The sequence below is a fragment of the Pezoporus occidentalis genome, unplaced genomic scaffold (genome assembly GCF_034315485.1).
Source record: "Pezoporus occidentalis ecotype Australia unplaced genomic scaffold, CSIRO_AGI_Poc_V1 ctg25, whole genome shotgun sequence".
Classification (NCBI taxonomy): domain Eukaryota; kingdom Metazoa; phylum Chordata; class Aves; order Psittaciformes; family Psittacidae; genus Pezoporus; species Pezoporus occidentalis.
In genome coordinates this window covers 993947-1012841 of record NW_026914394.1, presented here as the reverse complement: position 1 = coordinate 1012841, position 18895 = coordinate 993947, and the positions used below count along the sequence as shown (strand labels likewise).

Here is an 18895-nt window from a genome sequence, read left to right as displayed (position 1 = left end):
CTGGCTGATAATTAAACAAAGGCAAAATAGCCTTGGCATGAAACTTGACCTTTCCAGAGCTTGGGGGAGGAGGGGAATGTTGCATGAATTCTGACCGTGGTTATTTGTATGCATTATGCTTTTTCAGTGGGGATCTCTGTGCTGGAGGGGCAGGGAGCGCCTGAGCTCCGATGATGGGCTGTTATGTGGGAGGTAGAGTCCGTGCTGGCCCTTCCCATGGCACATCCGTCCCTCTGTGCCCCACAGATAGAGGGAAGCACCCTCCAGCCACTGTCCTCCAGGATAGCAGCCGAGGTCCTGTGGGATGGAGGGATCTCAGTGCTTAGGGTGTGCTGGCCCTGTCCTCATCACTGTGCGGGAGGAGGCAGTGATGCTGTGCCCAGGCCACCTCCATCCGGCCCAGGGTGCTGATCCCCAGGCAGCACCTTCTGCATTATAAAGAGCCCTGTAACACCAGGGTGCTCAAGGGGCTCTGCCTGGCTTCTCCCCTTGGTCCTGGCTTTGCCCAGCCCATCCCTGTCCCCATCCCCTGCTGCCACCTCCTGTGCCCGCACCTAACAAAGCCCAGTGGCAAATTAATCTTCAACTGGGTCCCTGTGATGGTTATTACGCTGTGTCCTGCTTGGCACCACGTTAATGATTAACCCTCACGTTCAATGTCAGCTCCTGCCTGCTGCTGTCGAAGAGTCCTTCTGACACCTCTGGTAACCCAACAATTAACTGGACACGGAGCTGCCCAGAAAGCATCCTTGGGGCTGGGTGGGCACCCAGGGTGGTTTATCTCAGGGAGGAGGAGGAGGAGAAGGGAAGCCAGGGAGGAAGGGGGTGCTGGGGAAAGGGTGCAGTGCCTCCCTTCTTCCCCCAGGCCAGCCCATGCCCTTCGAGGACGTCCTCTCCTGCCGGATCCGGGAACGTCATGGCCAGGCTGTTATGGTGGGTGGGGGGAAAACCCACACAGCGGGCACTCCTTGGGCAGCTCATGATGAATGAGTTGGCTTTTTCTTCCCATTCACTTTATCAGCACAAACCCAAAGAGCTGTGATTCCTCCTCCTTTTCATGATAATCCTGTCCCCCCAACAGCGCCAATTCCCAGGAGGACGAGGGCAGCTCATGTCCTAAATCACAGTTTGCCCATTGTGCCCCAGAATAGGCAATGCTGGTGGCAAACACACCCTGTAAATCCCCTGAGGCTTTGGCTGGTGCATGGCACCCATGGTGGCAGAGCAATGGGTGCACAGGCACCCCATGGGGCTGCTGGGGAGAGAAAGGCAGCTCTTCATGTATCTGCCTTCCCTGTAGAGCTCTAGCTCCTCATTTTCCCCACCCTGTGCTCATGGGGATGCTGCCCCACAGGAAGCTGATGGGGTATCCAGATCCACCCAGCCTCCAGCACACACACCAGCCCCTTCCTTATTGCTTCCGAGGGAGCAGCTTGCCCTTGAGTCATCCCATTTTCCAAGCAGGTGGAAATTCCCTACATGGGCTCCTAAAGAGGCTGTTTCCAGTAGAGAGATGTTCCAAGGCTGTTGCAGGGTGGGTGATATGGTGGCATTGGGCTGGTCCCCATCACACGTGGATTCATGGGGCTGCAGCAGACTGGATGAGGCTGGAGATGCCACACTGTTCCAGTGGCTGTGGGGTCTGCATGCACCCGTTTCCCCACAAAACAAATCCCAGATCACAAGGACCAACTCTGAGCCAACCCTAAGAGTGACCCCATCTCTGCTCCCAGCCACCCCACACACAGCCGGGTCTCTCCACACCATCCTCATCACCTCCTCAGCCAAGATAGGGGCAAACCCTACCCAAGAGAAGGGCTCAGCCACCCTTCCCTTCACCCCCACCAGCTCTCCCCATTCCAAAGGCCAGGCTGGTTGTCACCCTCACAGGGGGCTATTGCCTGTGGTGGAATGGGGCAAGGCACAACACATGGACTGGGGTGAGCAAGGGGGTGTGTGGAAGGGTACAGCAGCAGCCTGGGCTCTGGCAGGAGGCAGGGTGCTGCTCGCTTGCCTGCAGTCCCCATACAGAGAGACTTTACCCTCCTGCAGCCCCCATACAGAGAGACTTTACCCTCCTGCTGTCCCCAACCCTGTGTTATGGGCAGAAAAGAGTAATCCCCATCCCAGCACACACACCCTGTCATGCAGGGCACTTCAAGCCAAGGACACTTTCTGGGGGGGGCAATAAGGAAGTTTGTGTTTGCTACCATGTGCCCCTAGGAACTGTTTGGCCTCGGTCTCCAGTGGCACAATGATCAGCTTTTTTGGGGTGCCAGTCTGGGGGATCAGGCAATCTAAGGGTTATAAGGTGCAGAGATGCCTGGTGGCACCCACTTGGGGTGGTGGGCTGGGGTGCATCCTGGGGCTGGTGCAGGACCAGCTGGGATGGGGGTCCTCTGTGGATCCCAACAGCTCTGGAGATGCTTGGGCAGTGGGAAGCAGAGGGAAGTGGCACTGTGGAAGCACAGGGGTTGCTGCGCCATCCAGACTTACCCCCACTGCCCCACTGCTGCCCTTTGGGCTGCCAGGGGAGCTGAGAGCCAGGAAGGGTGATGGGGAGGAATTGCATCCGGGAGGAGAAACTGGTCCTTCAGGTTTCCCTAGCGGGTGAAGGGGGGGAACCAAGCTTGTGGTTGCAGCCAGCGCCACAGAAACGGCCTGCCCTGAGCGGGGAAACCCCATGGCCAGGAAGAGGTGTGAAGCCAGGAGCCTCCGACCAGCCGGGAATCACCCCGATCCCACTGCACCCTGCTGGGGTGATGGCACAGGGTGGTTGCCAGGACCCTGCTTGGCGAGGGAAACCCATACAGGAGCAGAGAGGGACGAGGCCAGGCCAGATGTGCCCAGCGGTGCCTGGTTCAGTGACAACCTGGCCACCACGACCAGGAAAGGCTTTGGGCAGCACTGGGTTCCTGCATACCCAGGGAGGGAAAAGAGGATTAAAAGGCTTGACGTCACCCATGAGGTCACTGTTTATGGCCGGAACCAGGTCCTTCATGTGTCCAGAGAGGAGGAAGAGGAAGAGAAAGCTGTTTTATAGCAGTTTCCCCACGCACCTCGCCATGGGGCAGGGCCAGAACCCATGTCCCCAGGGCTGAGTCACCCCTGGGTGGGGAGCAGGTGCCCACGCCTGTCCCACTGACACCCCGCTGCCCCCAACTAGGTGCTGGATGGTGCCACCGAGGTGCTGGACCCTGAGGAACCTCAGCTGTGCCCTGGTGCAGCCCCGTACCCAGTGCAGGAGCTGATAAGGGGATGCTGGAGCAAGGCAGTGCATGGGGAGAGTGTTTGCACACTGGGCTGCTGCCCCACTGCCTATCGCCTCGTCCTTAACAGCCGCCGCCCCACAGTGCTCTGCCCCACACCGGGGAGGTGGGGAACCTCATGGCAGAAAGGGGGTGAAGCAGTACAGCCACCCCAAACCACCTCATGTTTAAAATGAGCAAGGGACTCTTCATCAGGAGCTGTAGCGACAGCACAAGGGGTGATGGGTTCAAACTTAAACAGGGAAGTTCAGGTTAGATTTAAGGAAGAAGTCCTTTACTGTAAGGGTGGTGAGGCACTGGAATGGGTTGCCCAAGGAAGTTATGAATGCTCCATCCCTGGCAGAGTTCAAGGTCAGGCTGGACGGAGCCCTGGGTGACATGGTTTAGTGTGAGGTGTCCCTGCCTATGGCAGGGGGTTGGAACTGGATGATCTTAAGGTCCTTTCTGACCCAAACCATTCTGTGATTCTATGAAATGGGGAAAGTGAGGCATGGCAAGGGGATGCTCAAGGGGGGCATGATGCCAAAGGCAACAAGGGAGTGATGCTGGGGAAGAGGGTGGCTGGAAACCTGCCCATCACCCCCCATAGAAGGACTGTGGGTGCATCAGAGTGGGACAATGCTGGGAGATAGAGATGCTCAGAGATGGAGTTGGGGGGGGAAGGTACCACCCCATTTGACGCTCCTGGGGCTGATGGGGACACGAACACCAGGCCAAACCCCCCCAGTAACCAGCCCTGCCTTTCAAGCCAGGCTGTTGCCCAGTCCCTAAACCCAACATTGCTGAGCAAGCAGCGGCTGTTGCGGAGGGCAGGGCTGTTTTGCAAGGCTCATGGTAGCTCCCGCCACTCCCGGCTGTTGTGCAAACACGGGGCTGATGGTTTCCAAGCACCGGAGCAGGTGAGGAGGCTGCGGGCAGCACGGTGCTGCCTGCATGGGGCTCTTGGGGATGGGGAAGGCAAAGCAGCCCCGCACCCCGCAGTGCTCCCCAGGCACAGGCCGTTCATTGAAGCAGCACCAGGATCGGCTCCAGGTTTGTATCCAAGATGAACAATTTAATTGGTTTTCTTTACAGATGGAGAGGGCTCAGCCATGGTGTGATAGGGGGGCAGCCCCGGACACCGCAGGGACAGGGACCAACAGGGCTGTCTTCATGCCAGGGCAGGGGCACAGACCAGCCAGTGCCTCATTTAGGTGACAACATGGTCAGGGCTGGCAGAAAACATGTGTAGGGGTAGATACATCCCCATAGGAAGTGTAGTTACCACCTACAATGATTCAATGGAGTGATGAAGGGGGCACGGAGCAGCCCCCACTTAGGGACACAGTGGAGACAGCATGGGAAAGGCACAGCACCTGCCCGCAAGGGTTTATCAAGGCATCACTGCGCCACTGCCAGATCAGCAGCTCTGATCAGCCCCTGCGCTGCTCTATCTCCCTCTGGCATCAGCTAAACAGACCAAGCAGCTTCCCCCCCTTCAACCCCCCCCCCCAAATCACTATGTACAGACTCAGTGTCCCATAACAGTACAAAAATATACACAAACTCTACAGATCCCAGCTCAGTAGATCAAAACGCAGCTACAAAATCACAGTGCACAAGACAGCATCAGGCCCAGGGAGCGATGGGGTCCCCCGGAGAGCATGGCACGCCATGGGAGCACCCCGGCACGATGAGGGGGCAGATCATCTCCTGCTCTGTGGGGTCATTTCTGGTCCAGATGGCAGTACAAGTACATGGCAACCACCATGGCTGCAATCTGGGGTGGCAAGAAGAAAGTCAGCACCCACAGGTGTGTGTTGTCTCATCCCTCCACCCAGCATGGGTTTGGGTCACAGCCTGTAGCATCCATCCCCAGCACGCTCAAGGAGGAAGAGTTGGGTGTACCAATGGAATAAGGCTCAGTAGCCACCCTGGGGCAGATGGTGGGCCATAGGGCTGCCCCAGCCCCTTGCCACCCAGGCTGGTCCCTGCGTCACCACTCACACCCAGTTACAAGGCGAAGGAGCACAATGATGCTCAGGCACTCACCTCCAAGGCAGCGATGCCAGCAGCCACGCCACCCACCACACCTGCATGGGTCCTGATTTCTTCCAAGATCTGATCGAAACAACCCTGCAGGAGGCAAACACACAGGTGAGGGTGAGCAAGAGGTGGTGCTCCCCCAGCTGCTGGGGCACAGCAGCCCCAGGAAGGGTGGTACAGTTCTCCAGTATGGAGACGGAGATGGTCTGGGGGTATCGGGGGGCAACTCAGCCACTTCCCAGGCCAAATCATGGTATTAGGGGCAGAAAGGAGGGGAATAGGCAGGGAAATCACACAGTAAACCAGAGTGGTGCCTGGATTCATGCTCAGTTCCAGGCATGCCAACCTGCGACAGAGCTCCCCTTAGGACCAGAGCAATGGCAGCATCTTTGCATGCCTCCACCAGGCATCCCCCCGGACTTAAGGTCCATGAGAGCACCATGTCCCAAGCTGGGGCTGGAGCTACATGGGAGGTCTCCTGCCCCATGCCAAAGCACACCCCAAACCAGGCTCTGCCAGAAGAGCTGTTGGTGCACCCATACCGTGACTTTGCTTTCTGCAGCTGCCATGTAGGTGCAGGGCTGTGTGCTATTACAGCAGGGCTCAGGGTAGGTTCCGTGGTCCTTATACCAGACGGAGTCGTTGAAGTCTGTGTAGTTATTCAGGCCACAGCAATGGACCTAAGAAGGAGAGAAAGGAAAGGATGGGGAGAGCATCCTTCAGGTCTTCCTCCTGGTGTCCAGGTCTGAACACCGCTGCCCCATGGAGGGGGTTACCCAGCTCAACCCTGGTGTTCAATGGCCTTCCTGGGACAAGGATTTTGCCCATACTCAAGCATGTACAGTTCTCCCCTCAGCCATGGGACCACTGGATCCCAAGCAGGTAGGTCCCAGGCATCTGGGGGAGGGGACAGCTCAGCACATGCAGGATCATGATGGTGTTCCCATTCCCATCCCGGAATGGGAACTGCCCATCCCAAAGCCCAGGTTTGCACCACTGAGCCATGTTGGGAGCATTCTGGCCCAGAGATGGGGGCCCCAGGGCTCAGCGCACCTCCATCATGGTGACATTCCAAATGTGTGTGAAGCTCTTATCCACCCCGTACTTATCCTTCAGGAGAGGCGTCACCACAGCCATGAGCAGTGTCCCTGCCTGGAAGGAGAGGCAGAGAAACACCATCAGAGAAGGTTCTGGTGAGCATCACAGAGTTAAAATCCCTCATACTGGTCTCAAGCTACTGGGAGGAGACCAGTCAGGCCCAGAGTGGCCAGGAGCACGTCACACCACATCCTTTCAGCTTGAGGATAGCTTGGCCCCTTCCCCACTAACCAGTACTTTATGGCACCCAGGCCACTTATGACCCGTGAGTCATCTGATAAGCAGCACAACTGAGGGAGCCAGGAATGATGTTTGCTCTGCGGTTGACTTCTCCAGTGCCTAATGAGGCAGTCACCTTTCTCCCCAGGTGGTTTCTCAGGTGCTTAATAAGGGGGTGAGTTTGAGCATGAAGCATTAGGGATTTCCTCTCCTATGTGACTCCTGCCATCAGAGGTGGAGAGGTGTCAAGGCTGGTACTAGCTTAAGGCATTTGAGAGAAAGAAGAGGGCAAAACTTGGACCATAATGCCCATTTCTTCAGGGCAATGGGAATCCCTGTTCACTCCATCCTCACGCCAGCCAGGCTGCCCCACCTTGCCCACATAGCTGGTGCCAGCAGGGTCCAGCATCCCTTCCTCCAGCAGCAGTGCCCACCTCTCAATTTCCCCACCCATGGGCAGCACCACCAGCCCCATCGCCTCCTGCTTTCCCAAAGGGTAGGAATGGGTCCCAGATTAGCCCAAAGCAAGCCTCAGATGGTACTCACAACACCCGTGTAGACCAGAGCCACCACGGCAGCAGCAACTTCAGCAATGAAGATGATCAGCACCACTGCGAAGAACTAGAATACAGCAAGGGGAGGGAGGTCAGAGCAATACAGGATTCCCAAGGCCACAGGACACCACCTCAGGGCTCAATCCCCGTCTCATTGCCTTCAGCTCTGCCACAGGGCATGGGCAACAGAACCTTGGGATCCTCCAGCCTTCCCCATGGGGCTGATCTCTCCGGACATGCTCCAAAGGAGACCTCTGCTCAGCACCAGCTTCTGCTTCCTTTCACCCTTAACCCAGGGCAGACTTTAGGTCCAGCACTGCCTTTCCAAGGGCCACCCAGCCTTCTGCCACATGGGAACATCCACGGAGCACATCTCCATGGAACAATCCATCCCTCAGATATCCCCCACCAGAGGCCAAGCTCAAGTGAGGCTTGATAAGGAGACAAGTCAGGTCCGTACCATCATCAGGAGGCATTTGCTCTCCTTCTGTGCTCCGTAGCACCCAAGGAAGCCGATCACCAGCAGGATGGCACCGATGACAATGAGGAAGTAGCTCACATTCACAACCTGCAGGATGCTGGAGGAGATTGCCCCAAATATATCCAGGAATGACTGTCCATCCACTGTGACCCAGATGCCAACTCCTAGCAGGGTCCCACCACTGAGCTGGGAGGAGAAAGACAATGTCAGCTCCCAGGCAGGCAGAGATGTGTGATTTGGGGAAGGTCCTGGCACAGCTATTTCTCCCCTTTGCAAGCTCTTGCTACACCAAATCAATACTTTATGGCCACTGAAGGCAGCTCAGGGTGTTGCTGCCACACACCTGGTGTGTCCGGGTGGGTCAGTATCCTTAAACACACCCCACAACCAGCACATTCCCAGCTGTGGTGTCACAGCTCCCCCTGTTCAAGGCAGCTAAGCCAGCCGTGTCACCAACCACCCCCTGACCCCAGAGGGACCCACATGTCCAGCTCACACTGGCCACCATTACACTGCCGCAGATTCCATCCAAGGAAGATACCCACTTACACGGGGGAGCGGCGGATCGAGGGAGCCCCAGAGGCTCACATACACCTGGCAAGGTCAGCTCAGGGCTGCTTCCAGCCCTGCCCTCCACCCGCTCCACCTTTCCCAAGCCCTGGAAGGAGCATTAAGGCAGCAGTGTTTCACCAGGGTGAGGCTGGAGGTTTTGCAGCCCCCCCCTTTCCTGCAGCTTTATCCCACCACAGCCCCTTCCCGCTGGATCCATCGCTCTTGCGTAGCCAGGGTCGTTCTTAGAGCCCCACCACCCCACACAGAGGCTGTATGTGCTCTGGAAACTCCCAATATCCCAACACTAGAAAGGAGTTCGGACACTGGGAGACCCCCAGCACTGCAGGTCACTGTAACACACACGGGCTGCTCCCCTACAGGCAGGGACCCAGCAAACCCCCCCTGCTCTGGGGCACACTGCACCCCTCACCAGAGCTTCAGCAAAAGGAAGGACATGGGTCGCTGATGCAACAGCCACCATCCCCTGAGCCCAGCATGGTCCCCCGGGCTTTGGCCAGCACTGGACACACCAATGTAGCAAGACCCCTACAAGCCCAAGGCTTTAGTCCTCAGCTTGGTGCCAGAGCCCAGACCTCACACCCCACCGGGGTCCCAGGAGCACAAGTCCCGCATGGACCTATATCCCCTGCTCAGTCCCCCACAGACAGGGACATGGAGGGGCGGGAGACCCCACAGGGGATGGCTTCCCCAGCCCCATGCCCGGCTCAGTGTGCTCCCCAGGACCCGCTCCCTCGGTCCCCAGCCTTTCATCCCTGTTTCCCGAGGGGCAGGAAGCCGCCAAGGTCGAGTCCCCCCCCGGGAAGAGACATCATCTGGGGCGCACTTACGAATATGGCCAGGTTGAAGAGGATCATCATGACCTTGATAAAGGTGAAGCACCCCATCTTTGCACCTGCGGACAGCACAGACTTGATCAGGGGGGATCCCCAACCACAGCCCCCCGCCAGGCCAGTCCCCCGAGGGGCAGAGGAGGGGGATCCCCGGGGCGCACTCCCCAATGGCCGAGCCGAGCTTACCTGAACGCGGACCGGTCCCAGCGCCCCGTCCCGACCGCACTGACGCCTTTTAAGCGGGCACGGCCCCGGGGCCGCCTCCTCCGCTGGATCCCCCCCCCCCCCCCGCCCCGTCCAGCCTGGCCCCGACAGGGCCACCCCCTGGAGGGAGGGAGGGAGGGAAGAAGGACGGGGGATGAAGCCACGCGTGTCCCTGGGTACCTGGTGCCTGCTGCCCTCTGCCGCCGGAGCGGCCCGACCCGGGGCATGCAGGTAGTGAGGCTGGATGCTGCTCCGCGCCCGTCACCGCGGCCTCTCGGCGGTGGGGCTGGGGATATGATATCCCCATCCCAGTGCTCCTGTGAGCTGACAACACTCGAGGACAAGTATCCCTGCCTGCGTCTTCGCTGACACCCAACCTGGAAGCGCCGTGACCCTTAGGATGAGCCTGTAGCCCCCTTCCAGTGCCTGAGGGGGAAGCAAGAAAGCCGGAGAGGGACTTTATACAAGGGCACATATGGACAGACAAAAAGGAATGGCTTTAAACTGAAACAGGAGAGATTTAGATTGGATATTAGGAAGAAATTCTTTACTATGAGGGTGCTGAGGCACTGGCACAGGTTGCCCAGAGAAGCTGTGGCTGCCCCATCCCTGGCAGTGTTCAAGGCCAGGCTGGATGGGGCTTGGAGCAACCTGGTCTAGTGGAAGGTGCCCCTGCCCGTGGCAGGGGGTTGGAGCTGGATGAGCTTTAAGGTCCCTTCCAACCCAAACCAGTCTGTGACTCTATGACTTTGGGGGGCAATTGTATCTATTCCGGGGTGTGTGTGTGGGGGGAGTGGTGGAGAAGGGGAGCTTCCCTCCATGGCAGATGCTGCAGCCATGGTGGGGGTACCACCCCATTGCCCTCCTGCACAGGCGCTCAGCAGCAGTGCTGGGCACTGGCCTTGGGATTTTCTGGCCATGGGCATCCCCATTGGTTGGCCCCTCTCTGCCGCCCCTCTCTGCCATCCCTTCCTGCAGGACCACGACTGTGTCCCCCCAGCTTTCCAGGCTGATGCTGTGTGTACACTGCTGGCCCCACTGCTTGGGACCACTCGGGCAGGGATCTCCAAAACTTCAATCTCCAGCTCCCTGGGCAAAACCAGGAGCAGGCAGAGGAGGGCACAGAGGCAGTTTGCAAAGGAAAACCCAAAGTTGTATGTGCCATCACTAACCGTTGAGCAGGGAGGCAGATTTTTGCTGGCGGGGACACAGCAGGGTGACAGCAGGAGAGGACAGTGACAGCCGTAACAGATGCCAGCACTGGAGCAGGTCAGCAGAGACCTGCCATTGCCTAAGGGCTGCCAAAAGTGATCCTCTTTGGAAAGAGGCTTTGAAACAGGGCTGCTTAAACAGGGCTGCAACAGAGAGTCAGGGATGCTGCATCCCCAGGACTGACCATGGAGGTGGTTCTTACTCATGCAATGTGTCTTTGGGGCAGGAGCTCGTGTCGGACCCCCCCCCAGCACCCACAGTGTGTCCCTTCAGCTTGTCGTCAAACCGAGGAGTGATGCAGGAGGGTGGGGAGCTCTCATCCTGCAGCAGCAGCCGGCAAATGCTGGGTCTGATTGCTCAGCACACTCCACCCTGCACCCAGTTCCCCCGAAACCCCACAGTGAATTCCCTGCCTGGCCATAATGATACATTTCAGCAGGATGAAGTCAGCCCCATTGGGCTCCAGCCAAAGCCCAGTGGTATCTGGGGAAGCCTTCAACCCTCCCAGGCACCCTGGGTGTTAGAGCAACTTGTGCTGGAGCCAGGGGTTTTAACCCTTTCCCCCTAAACCCTTCCCTGCAGTAGTTGCGCATCCACTGCTGCCATGAAGCTGCTCAGAGTGAGGGGCTCAGCCTTTATCCCTCTCCCAAAAGGGGTTGTTACCCTTCTATGCAAAACAAGACCCCCATCATATTGACCCTCTCCCAGAAATCGCCTCGTCCCAGCCTGCACACAATCCCCCCTCCTCAAAAAGATTTTGAGGCAAATACATAAGTAGTAGCTTTCATTCCCAATCATTCCCAGATACAAGGAAACTCAAAGGACCAGCTATGGGCTGCTCCATTCACCTCTCCAGCACTCAGCACCGCAGCCTGGGGTTTGGCCGCTCCCCAGCAGCACCCATCTGAGCCCCATTAGGGAGCCAGGGCTGGATTTTCTGGCTCTTCAGGAAGGCTTGGCCTGGCCACAGCGGGACGAGCCTGGTGACATTCCCATGTCCCTCCTGCCCAGCAGGACCCTGCCACCTCCCCACTGCTCCCATCCCTGCATGCAGCTTGGCTGGACACTGAGCATCCCCTTCCCTGGAGCACAGGGATGCTTCTCACCGGGACATGGGTAGCACGGCTCCTCCTCAGCAGGCCTGGCTCTGGGAGGCTGAGGGCAGGAAAGTGGCTGTAATCGGTCACCCCAAAGTCCTCTGTCCCCACCCCAGCTGCTGACCCATGCTGGGCACATGTCTGGTGTCAGGATCTGCACCAAGCACCCCTCCCTAGGTTTTTCTTCATGGAAAAGCTGCCAGCTCTGCTCCCTGCCTCATGTCTCTTCCCCAGGAAGGACTGGGCAGTGGGACCACACTGATTTCATTGTGCTGCAGCTCCCACATTGGGGGAATCCGCCCCAACCCCATGGCTGTGTGCAAAACTACAGCCTGAGTCCAGAACACAGGATCTGACCCATTTAGTGCCATGATCTGTGCCAGGGGGTGGAAATACAGTGGTGATAAGTGGGAGCTGCAAGTATGTCCCAGCAGTGCATCCCACAGTGAGTCCCTCAGGGCAAGGATCCAGCCCTGTGCCTTACGTAGCTGATTTTAATCACGGTGCTGTTTCTAGCTGTGTGTTAATAATGCAATTAAAGAGGGGCTCAATGACATCTCCCTGCCTGTGTATGGAGCTGAGCCTCTTCCTGTGTATGTACCCCCCACAGAGGGTCCCCCGGTGCCTGCCCTTCCACTGGCTGCCTGCCCACACCCCTCCAAGATAACATTTCCTTGTTTCTTATATGTGTTCAGGCCAGAAAATCCCTCCCAAATTCATTAGCAAGGTCCATGTCGAGGCACCAGCTGCTGTAAAGCCAAGTGGGATGAGTTGGGGAATGCAGAGGGCTGCGTTGCGGGGTCACACCAGGACAACCGCATGCCGAGCACTGATGCTCTGGGGGCTGCTGCAAGTGAGAGCAGGGCTGCAAAGCCTTCTTCATTGCCTCACCCAGTTGACAGGACCTTCTCCCATCATGGATTGAGGTGTGGGACCTGGCTCTGGTCAGGGCGCAGTGCTAGGGTGTGCTGATATCTGCTGCCTAGGGAGGTGGCATTGAGGGGCCATCGGTACCCGGTGCCATACAGATTGCCCTGCCTGGCACCGCAGTCTCTCTGCCAGCACCCACTCCTGGCATCTTCCCCACTGTGAAGCTTCAACCCTGCAGAGAGGGGAAGAGCCCCAGTGCCAGCCCCAGGCAGAGCCCCGAGCTTTTCCTTATGTTCCTTGGTTTTGTTTCCAGCATTCCCAGGTGGGGGTACCCCAGCCCAGGCAGGCACTGTGGCAGTGGTGGCAGAGCAGGGATGTAGGAGCCAGCAGCTCCTGGCTGCTGTGGGCACCGCGATGGGAGGTTGTTTGAAGAAGCACTTGGCACTTCCTCAAACAAAACCCACAGAGGCCAGAGCTCACTCCTGGGCACCCTGAGAGTAAACCAAGAGGGAGGGAGTTTTGCTGCTTCTAAAGAGAAGAGAAAGCAAAGCGTGGCCCTCTCCGGAGGGAGGAAGCGGAGATGAAACCAAAAAAGCCGACTGTGAAATGTCAGCTGAAATCAGACATTGTTTCTGTGATTTCTCCAGCTGGGAAGGGCTTCACAACCTCACTTACTCCAGCCCGGCGCATTAACAACTCTATTTATGCTCCGTTTATTCACAGCCATGTGGCTAACATCCCGGGAAGCACAGGGTAAGTGCGACCAACGCATCTTGGGGCCAGCTGGGATGGCACTGGGCAGCCCCTGGAAATGCTCCCACCAAGGGCTGTCCCTCCATCCAGGAGAGAATGGCAGCAGAGCACGGGGACCCCAGCAAGGAGACATGTCGTTCTCCTCACATAGCCCCATCCTGGGCTGGATGGGCAATGAGCAAAGGGAAGCTTGAAGGGGAACGTGGGATGCAAGATGCCTCCTCCTGCACACCTCAGAAAAGCAGAGACCAGGCAAGTCAAAGGCAAAGCTCTCACTGCGATGAGTGCTGCTCATTAAGCAAACGAGGAAGGATCTGTAGCTAATCAGGGCCTGACAGGCAGCTCCTCTGCGTGCTCAATAAATAGCAGTGAAGGGCTGAAGCACTTCTTAGTCCTTCATAGGGTGCTTCCTGAGGGTTCTCTGCTCATCCTGAGTGATGTACTACCTCTGGGCTGGAGTGAGGTGGGGGTTAAATTAGCAGTGTAGAGGAGAAATGGGATGAGGGCAGCTCAGGGTGGGGGAGTTTGGGGAATGATGCTGCTGCAGTGAGCCTGGAGTGGGGAGTAAGGGGTGCTCTGGGGATGGTTAGAGGCCAGCACCAAGAAGGGGCCCTAGGGGAGGAGCTGGCCATGCTGGGGTGATGCTCAGCCCCATCTGGGGTGAATGAGGGGGCAATGGGACTTGGGTCCAGCAAGAGATGGTGCCTTTGGCTTTGGGGACCCTGAAGTACATTAGGAGGGGAAGATTGCTGCTGCTAGGAAGGAGAAATCTCATTCAGCAGCCTGGGAAGGGAGATGATGGATGTCATGCTGTAGTGTATCCCTGCCCCAGAGCCCTGGGACTGTGTTAATTCCTGGCCTGGTTTTGGGATTGATCATAAAATGGGTGGTAATATCAGGTGGTGATGCACCCATCACCTTCCTGAGCTCTAATCCTTTTCTGGGGCACAGGGACACGATGGAGACAGCCCCAGGCAGGGAAGCAGAGTCGGGGAAGGGCAGTGTTTGGCTGTTTGCAGCCAACTCTGACAGTGCCAGCAGGTAAGGGACAAGGGAGAGAAAAGGCCCTTTTAGTCCCCAAAAGCTGGCAGCAGGGGCCCAGCAATATGCGCCTGGGGTGCGATCCTCCAGGATGCTGCTGCCCTGCATGGCCAGTTCATGTGTTGCAGGAAAAGGAGAGGGGGATTTGCTGAAATTATGGGGTGGAGGGGCTTGTACCGCTCCTGTGTTGCTCTGCTGGCCTCTGGGCCTCAGCTTCCTCAGCCTTACTCAGCACCTTGGGTTTTCCCTTGAACCTTGTGCCAGTGTGCATTTCCCAAAGCCCATGTTTCAGGTACCATCTATTTATAGGATGCCTGACCCACAGCAAAGACAAGGAGCAGCTGCCAGTTTGGAGAAGTCAGTGTGAGGAGCAAGGATTAAAAGAAACCCCAAAACACCTCTGGGGACATCCCATCAACCTCTTTGTGCCTCACAAGCAATCAGATATTGGGACATCTTGTCCATGCCCCATTGTAACTGGCTCTGCTGCGACTCACTGGGGCACAAACCACATCAGAGCAGAGACGTTCCCAGCATGGGTGTCCCCGGGCTGGCAGTGAGCTGAGAACTGATGCCCTTGTTGCATGTGACCATGCTGCTGTTGTCACAGGCTGGCTTTGTGTGTGTCCCTGCTGTGGCTGAGCTTGGCCCCTTCCACATGAACCCTGCCAGCCCCCTCCAAGTTCTCTGCCCCACTAAATTTTAGCTGTTGCTTTGTTAACGTTTAAGGATGCGGGAGCTCCTGCAGCATCACCTTGCGCTGCTTTATGTGGTACCCAGTCCGTACCCTGGGTCTGAGGACCATTTAAATGTTCAAGACGAGAGTGAGGAATTCCTGGGCTGGGATTCTCCATGACAGCTCCTGCCTTGTCCTGTGTGTGTTTTCTAGCCTGGCTAAGGGATGGGGTCCTCTGTGGGTGAGCAGGGAGAGCTGCCTGCTGTGGAGGGGGGGAGGTTTATGGTGTGCTGGTCCCATTTAGCATCCCTAAGGACGGATGGAGCCCCCCCCAGCTGTGGTTCTCCAACCACAGAGGAGGCAATTTGGGAGCAGATGCTGCATCTGGGGATGAAATCATCCACCTCCTCCTTCCATTCCCCCCCTCCCCGGTAGCCGGGCTCCCCCCCCCCCCCCCCCGCCGCGCTGCGGGGCTACCGGGGAGGAGGGACGCTGACATCACCGCCGGAGAGCGGCTCGGCGGGGCCGGGGCTCCGCTCTGCTCCGCTCCGCTCCCGTTCTCCGCTCCCGCCGCGGGAGCCGCCGCGCCCGGTAAGGCTGGAGGGGGCAGCGGGAAGGCTCTGGGAGGCGGGTGGATGGAGGGATGGATGGACACACGGACGGCCCCGCTGCCGGTGCTCAGCAGCATCCCGCCATCCATCCCTCTTCCCCGGGGTCCTGCGGGGAGCGGGAGGACAGCGGGTTGGCAGCAGCACAGCATTCCCCCCCTCCGGGGAAGATGTATCTCATGGTGGAATATCTATAAATGCACCAGAAAAGAGGAAGGAAAAAACCCAAACCCACCCCAAAATCCTACGTCTCCATCCGCCGGCTCCGTGCAGCAGTGCCAGGCTGGAGCTGCCGGAGGGGAGCTGCGTGCGGCAGGCGGTTTCTCAGCCCATATGTCTATTTTAAAAGCCCGTGGCGTGATCTCTTGCCCTACTTTCCAGACTCTTGCCGGTACTTTCCTTGCGTGCAGCGGCCGAGCCCTGCTGGCGGGAGATCCCTGGGAAGCAGGAGCTAAGCGAGCCGCTGGGCTCTCCCCAGTGTCCGGAGGCTGGGATGGGGGGATAAGGTGGTGGGTTGGGGATTAGACAGCAATTTGGTCGCTAAGACACTGCCTTTCTCTCTGGCAGAGAGAGGGAGGTCCCAGCACCATGCAGATGAGGCCAGGCTGAGAAGAGGATGGCACATTTGGACCCCAATTAGCTTCTCTTGTTCCCCTCTGTTTGCCCTGGTGATGAAAAGGCTCCTTACCCACACCTGAACCAACACTGCTGAGCCCTGGGCGCTGAATTGGCTCTGCCGCCATTCCAGGGCTGGAGGTGTCAGGAGCCGCTCTTCAACACTGAGGTTTTCCAACACTGGCATTCCTATTCTGCGTGTGCAGGGAAGGGAACACTCCCATCTGCACCGTGTTGCCCCAGCACTGCCATACCTGCTCTGTGTGAGCACCCCAGGCCTTAATGCCTGGTTGGATACAGGCAGTGTGACTCACACCACACAGCATCACCATGGCCTCCTCGGATGGGCTGCAGTACCGGGCACTCTACGAGTACCAGAAGGACCGGGAGGAGGACCTGGCGCTGAGCCCCGGGGACGTGCTGACAGTCAGCAGGGCCGGGCTGCTCAGCAGCCCCAGCTACAAGGACGGGGACGAGCGCAGCCCCCAGGGTTGGCTCCACGGCCTCAATGAGCGCACCAAAGAGCGCGGAGACTTCCCCGGCACCTACGTGGAGTACCTGGGTCCCACGCGCATCGTCACCTCCAACACCAAGGCCAGGCCACGGCCCTTGCCCCCGCCACCCGCTGGGACCTCTGCACCCTGGGGTGAGTGCTAGGGGAGCAGGAAGGTGGGATCCTATGGGTGGGTGCTCAATGCAAGATGGTGAGGGTGGCGTGGAGCTCGGGTGGGTGCTTGCATTCAGTGGGGATCCACCCTCGGGATGGGGATCCAGCCACAGAAGGAGGAGCTGCCCTGGGAATTATCTGCCCTGATGCATCGAGGCAGCTGCAGAAGGGACAGGGGCTACCCAGGGTATCGCTACCCCCTGCAGACAAACACACTGCAGGGATTGCTCCTCACCAGTATCCCAGGCTTTCTGCGTCCAAGGGGGTCTGTGTCTATGAGAGCACAGGAGAAGATGCAGGAGCCTTTTGGCCCTCCAAGCAAAGAGCAGAAAGTGGTGGTCCTCGGGAATCTCTTTTCCCAACTGCTCTTCTCCCCATCACTGCGGCACCCGAATCCGGCTGCTCCCGGTGCCCGGGCAAGCGCTGGCCCCCAGCCAGCTCCTGGCCTCACTGTCACTCTGTGCATGCTGGGGCAGGGGATGATCTCAGCAGGCAATGGGGTTGGTTCCTGAGGGGCTTCTCCGTTCCTAGGGGCTGTGGCGCAGTGCTGGGGAGTGGGGAAAATTCAGCAGGGCCCTTCTGGCATGGGGACCTCCGGCCATTTCTCTGATGGGATCTTGCAGCCAGCTCTGCCCTCGCCACTCACCGCAGCCAAGTGCGCTGGGGCTGGGAGGAATTTCACATCAGTTACATAACGTACCTGAGCAAAAAATCAACCAAAATCCCAAAGAACCTCCCCTCCCAGTTACACAAAGCCATGGTGCTTTCCTTCTCTGGGATGTGATGGAGGAGGAATAGGAGGAATGGCTCCGTGTGCGGCTGGGGCTTGGGAGAGCAGCATCACCTTTAGACACAGCTGTTCCGAACCTGCCCAGCTCATGGTCTGGTGCCTCAGACACCCACCTCAACCAGATTGGGACCAAGGCACAGATGTGTAACTGGAGAGGCTTACCTCTGATGCTTTCTGTGCATCGGAGGTACCTTGGACAAGGGTTTAGAGGGGCACCCACTGATGAGGAGTCCATCTCCCTACAAAATATGGTTTAAGGTCCCTTTGCCACCGTGATTTAAGAGGGTGAGGACCACTTCGCCCCTGGGCTGAGCACAGCAGGACTCAGCTGGCATGGGGCAGTGTCCTGGGTTTAGCAGTAGCAGTCAATTCTTCTCCTTCCCTGCCACCATCCATCACCACATATGGGGCTGCCATGTGGGTCCGGCAGTTCAGACCCCTCCAAAAGCACAGGGAAGATGCTGGGACCCCTCTCTGCATCCCCTCACTGCAACACGGGTGTTCCTCCACGACCGATGCTCTGAGTGCACCAAAGCACCCACAGTCCTAGCAGCGCTGGTGAGGATCAGTGAGCAGCTATGCACTGCCTTTGTAGGAGGGAGCAGGCCACATTTTGGGGGGTGCCCCTAGCAGACAAGGGGCTGGAGCCACCTTCCCAGTTAAGCTCAGTGGTGCATGAGGAACCCTCTGCCCCTGGCTGTTTGGCATGCAGAACCCTACCAAACTTGATGCTGCAGTGTGGAGAACTCAGGTCAGGCGGGAGCAGACCCAAGGGCTCTCCAGCCCCATTTGCCAAGGAGAAGCGTGAAGCCGCCTTCTTGTTACATCCCTGCTGCCCATCACCACTGCATCATGCCTGCCCCATGCAGAGGGTGCTAATGGGCTCCTCCCCGAGGGTCTGTGAGATGTACCCAGGGGTGTTTGGTGCCCCACAGACTGAGGCACATCCTCAGCAGCAAAGTACAGCCTGGCCCATGCATAAGGTGCAGGCTGCATGTGCCTGGGGCCAGGATAGCCCCCTAAAAGTGTAAAACTGAGATTTATTTTTCCCCCTTTTTATTAATAGGAAAACTCCAACAGACCCAGGGTTTGGGGTAGATCGAGGAGGGTGCTGCCATCTGCAGGACATGCTCTGGCCATGGCCTTGTGTCCGGCCTCACTGTCCAGGGTGTGCAGACACCTTAGCAGGGGACACTCGTGCCGCATGACCACGTCTTTCTGCAGCAGCAAAGCAGCGTGCACCACTTTATGTCTGTTTAAAACCAAACCTCCTGCCTGGTGAGGTTTCCCTTGGAGTAAAAACCTCAGCATCC

The 18895-nt window shown here is 58.0% G+C and overlaps 2 protein-coding genes across 3 annotated transcripts in view; one reads left to right on the top strand and one right to left on the bottom strand.

Moving 5' to 3' along the window:
• Positions 1–4302: 4302 nt before the first annotated feature.
• On the bottom strand, positions 4303–9178 carry TSPAN1 (tetraspanin 1). Its single transcript, XM_062623003.1, has 7 exons — positions 9047–9178; positions 7626–7832; positions 7158–7232; positions 6348–6446; positions 5837–5974; positions 5301–5384; positions 4303–5028 (listed from the first exon to the last, which is right to left on the bottom strand). Exons 1-7 carry the CDS (start codon positions 9101–9103, stop codon positions 4975–4977), a joined length of 714 nt encoding a protein of 237 aa, XP_062478987.1. The 5' UTR covers positions 9104–9178; the 3' UTR covers positions 4303–4974.
• A 6046-nt stretch (positions 9179–15224) lies between these two features.
• Positions 15225–18895, top strand: part of PIK3R3 (phosphoinositide-3-kinase regulatory subunit 3) — a 79738-nt gene continuing 76067 nt past the window's right edge. The window contains exons 1-2 of one of the 2 annotated variants that reach the window (XM_062623002.1): positions 15225–15493; positions 16078–16771. In XM_062623002.1, the coding sequence (XP_062478986.1) occupies positions 16456–16771 (316 nt within the window). In that variant the 5' untranslated portion in view covers positions 15225–15493; positions 16078–16455. The remainder of the gene's footprint in view (positions 15494–16077; positions 16772–18895) is intronic. The other variant, XM_062623000.1, reaches the window with a different exon arrangement.

Excerpts from the sequence above, each read along its gene's own strand:
- TSPAN1 (XM_062623003.1), bottom strand. The coding sequence starts at position 9,103 with ATGGGGTGCTTCACCTTTATCAAGGTCATGATGATCCTCTTCAACCTG. Across the intron at positions 5,975-6,347 it reads GGAATGTCACCATGATGGAG|GTCCATTGCTGTGGCCTGAA; the intron begins GTGCGCTGAGCC and ends TCTCCTTCTTAG. Across the intron at positions 5,385-5,836 it reads CTGCAGAAAGCAAAGTCACG|GGTTGTTTCGATCAGATCTT; the intron begins GTATGGGTGCAC and ends TGCCTCCTGCAG.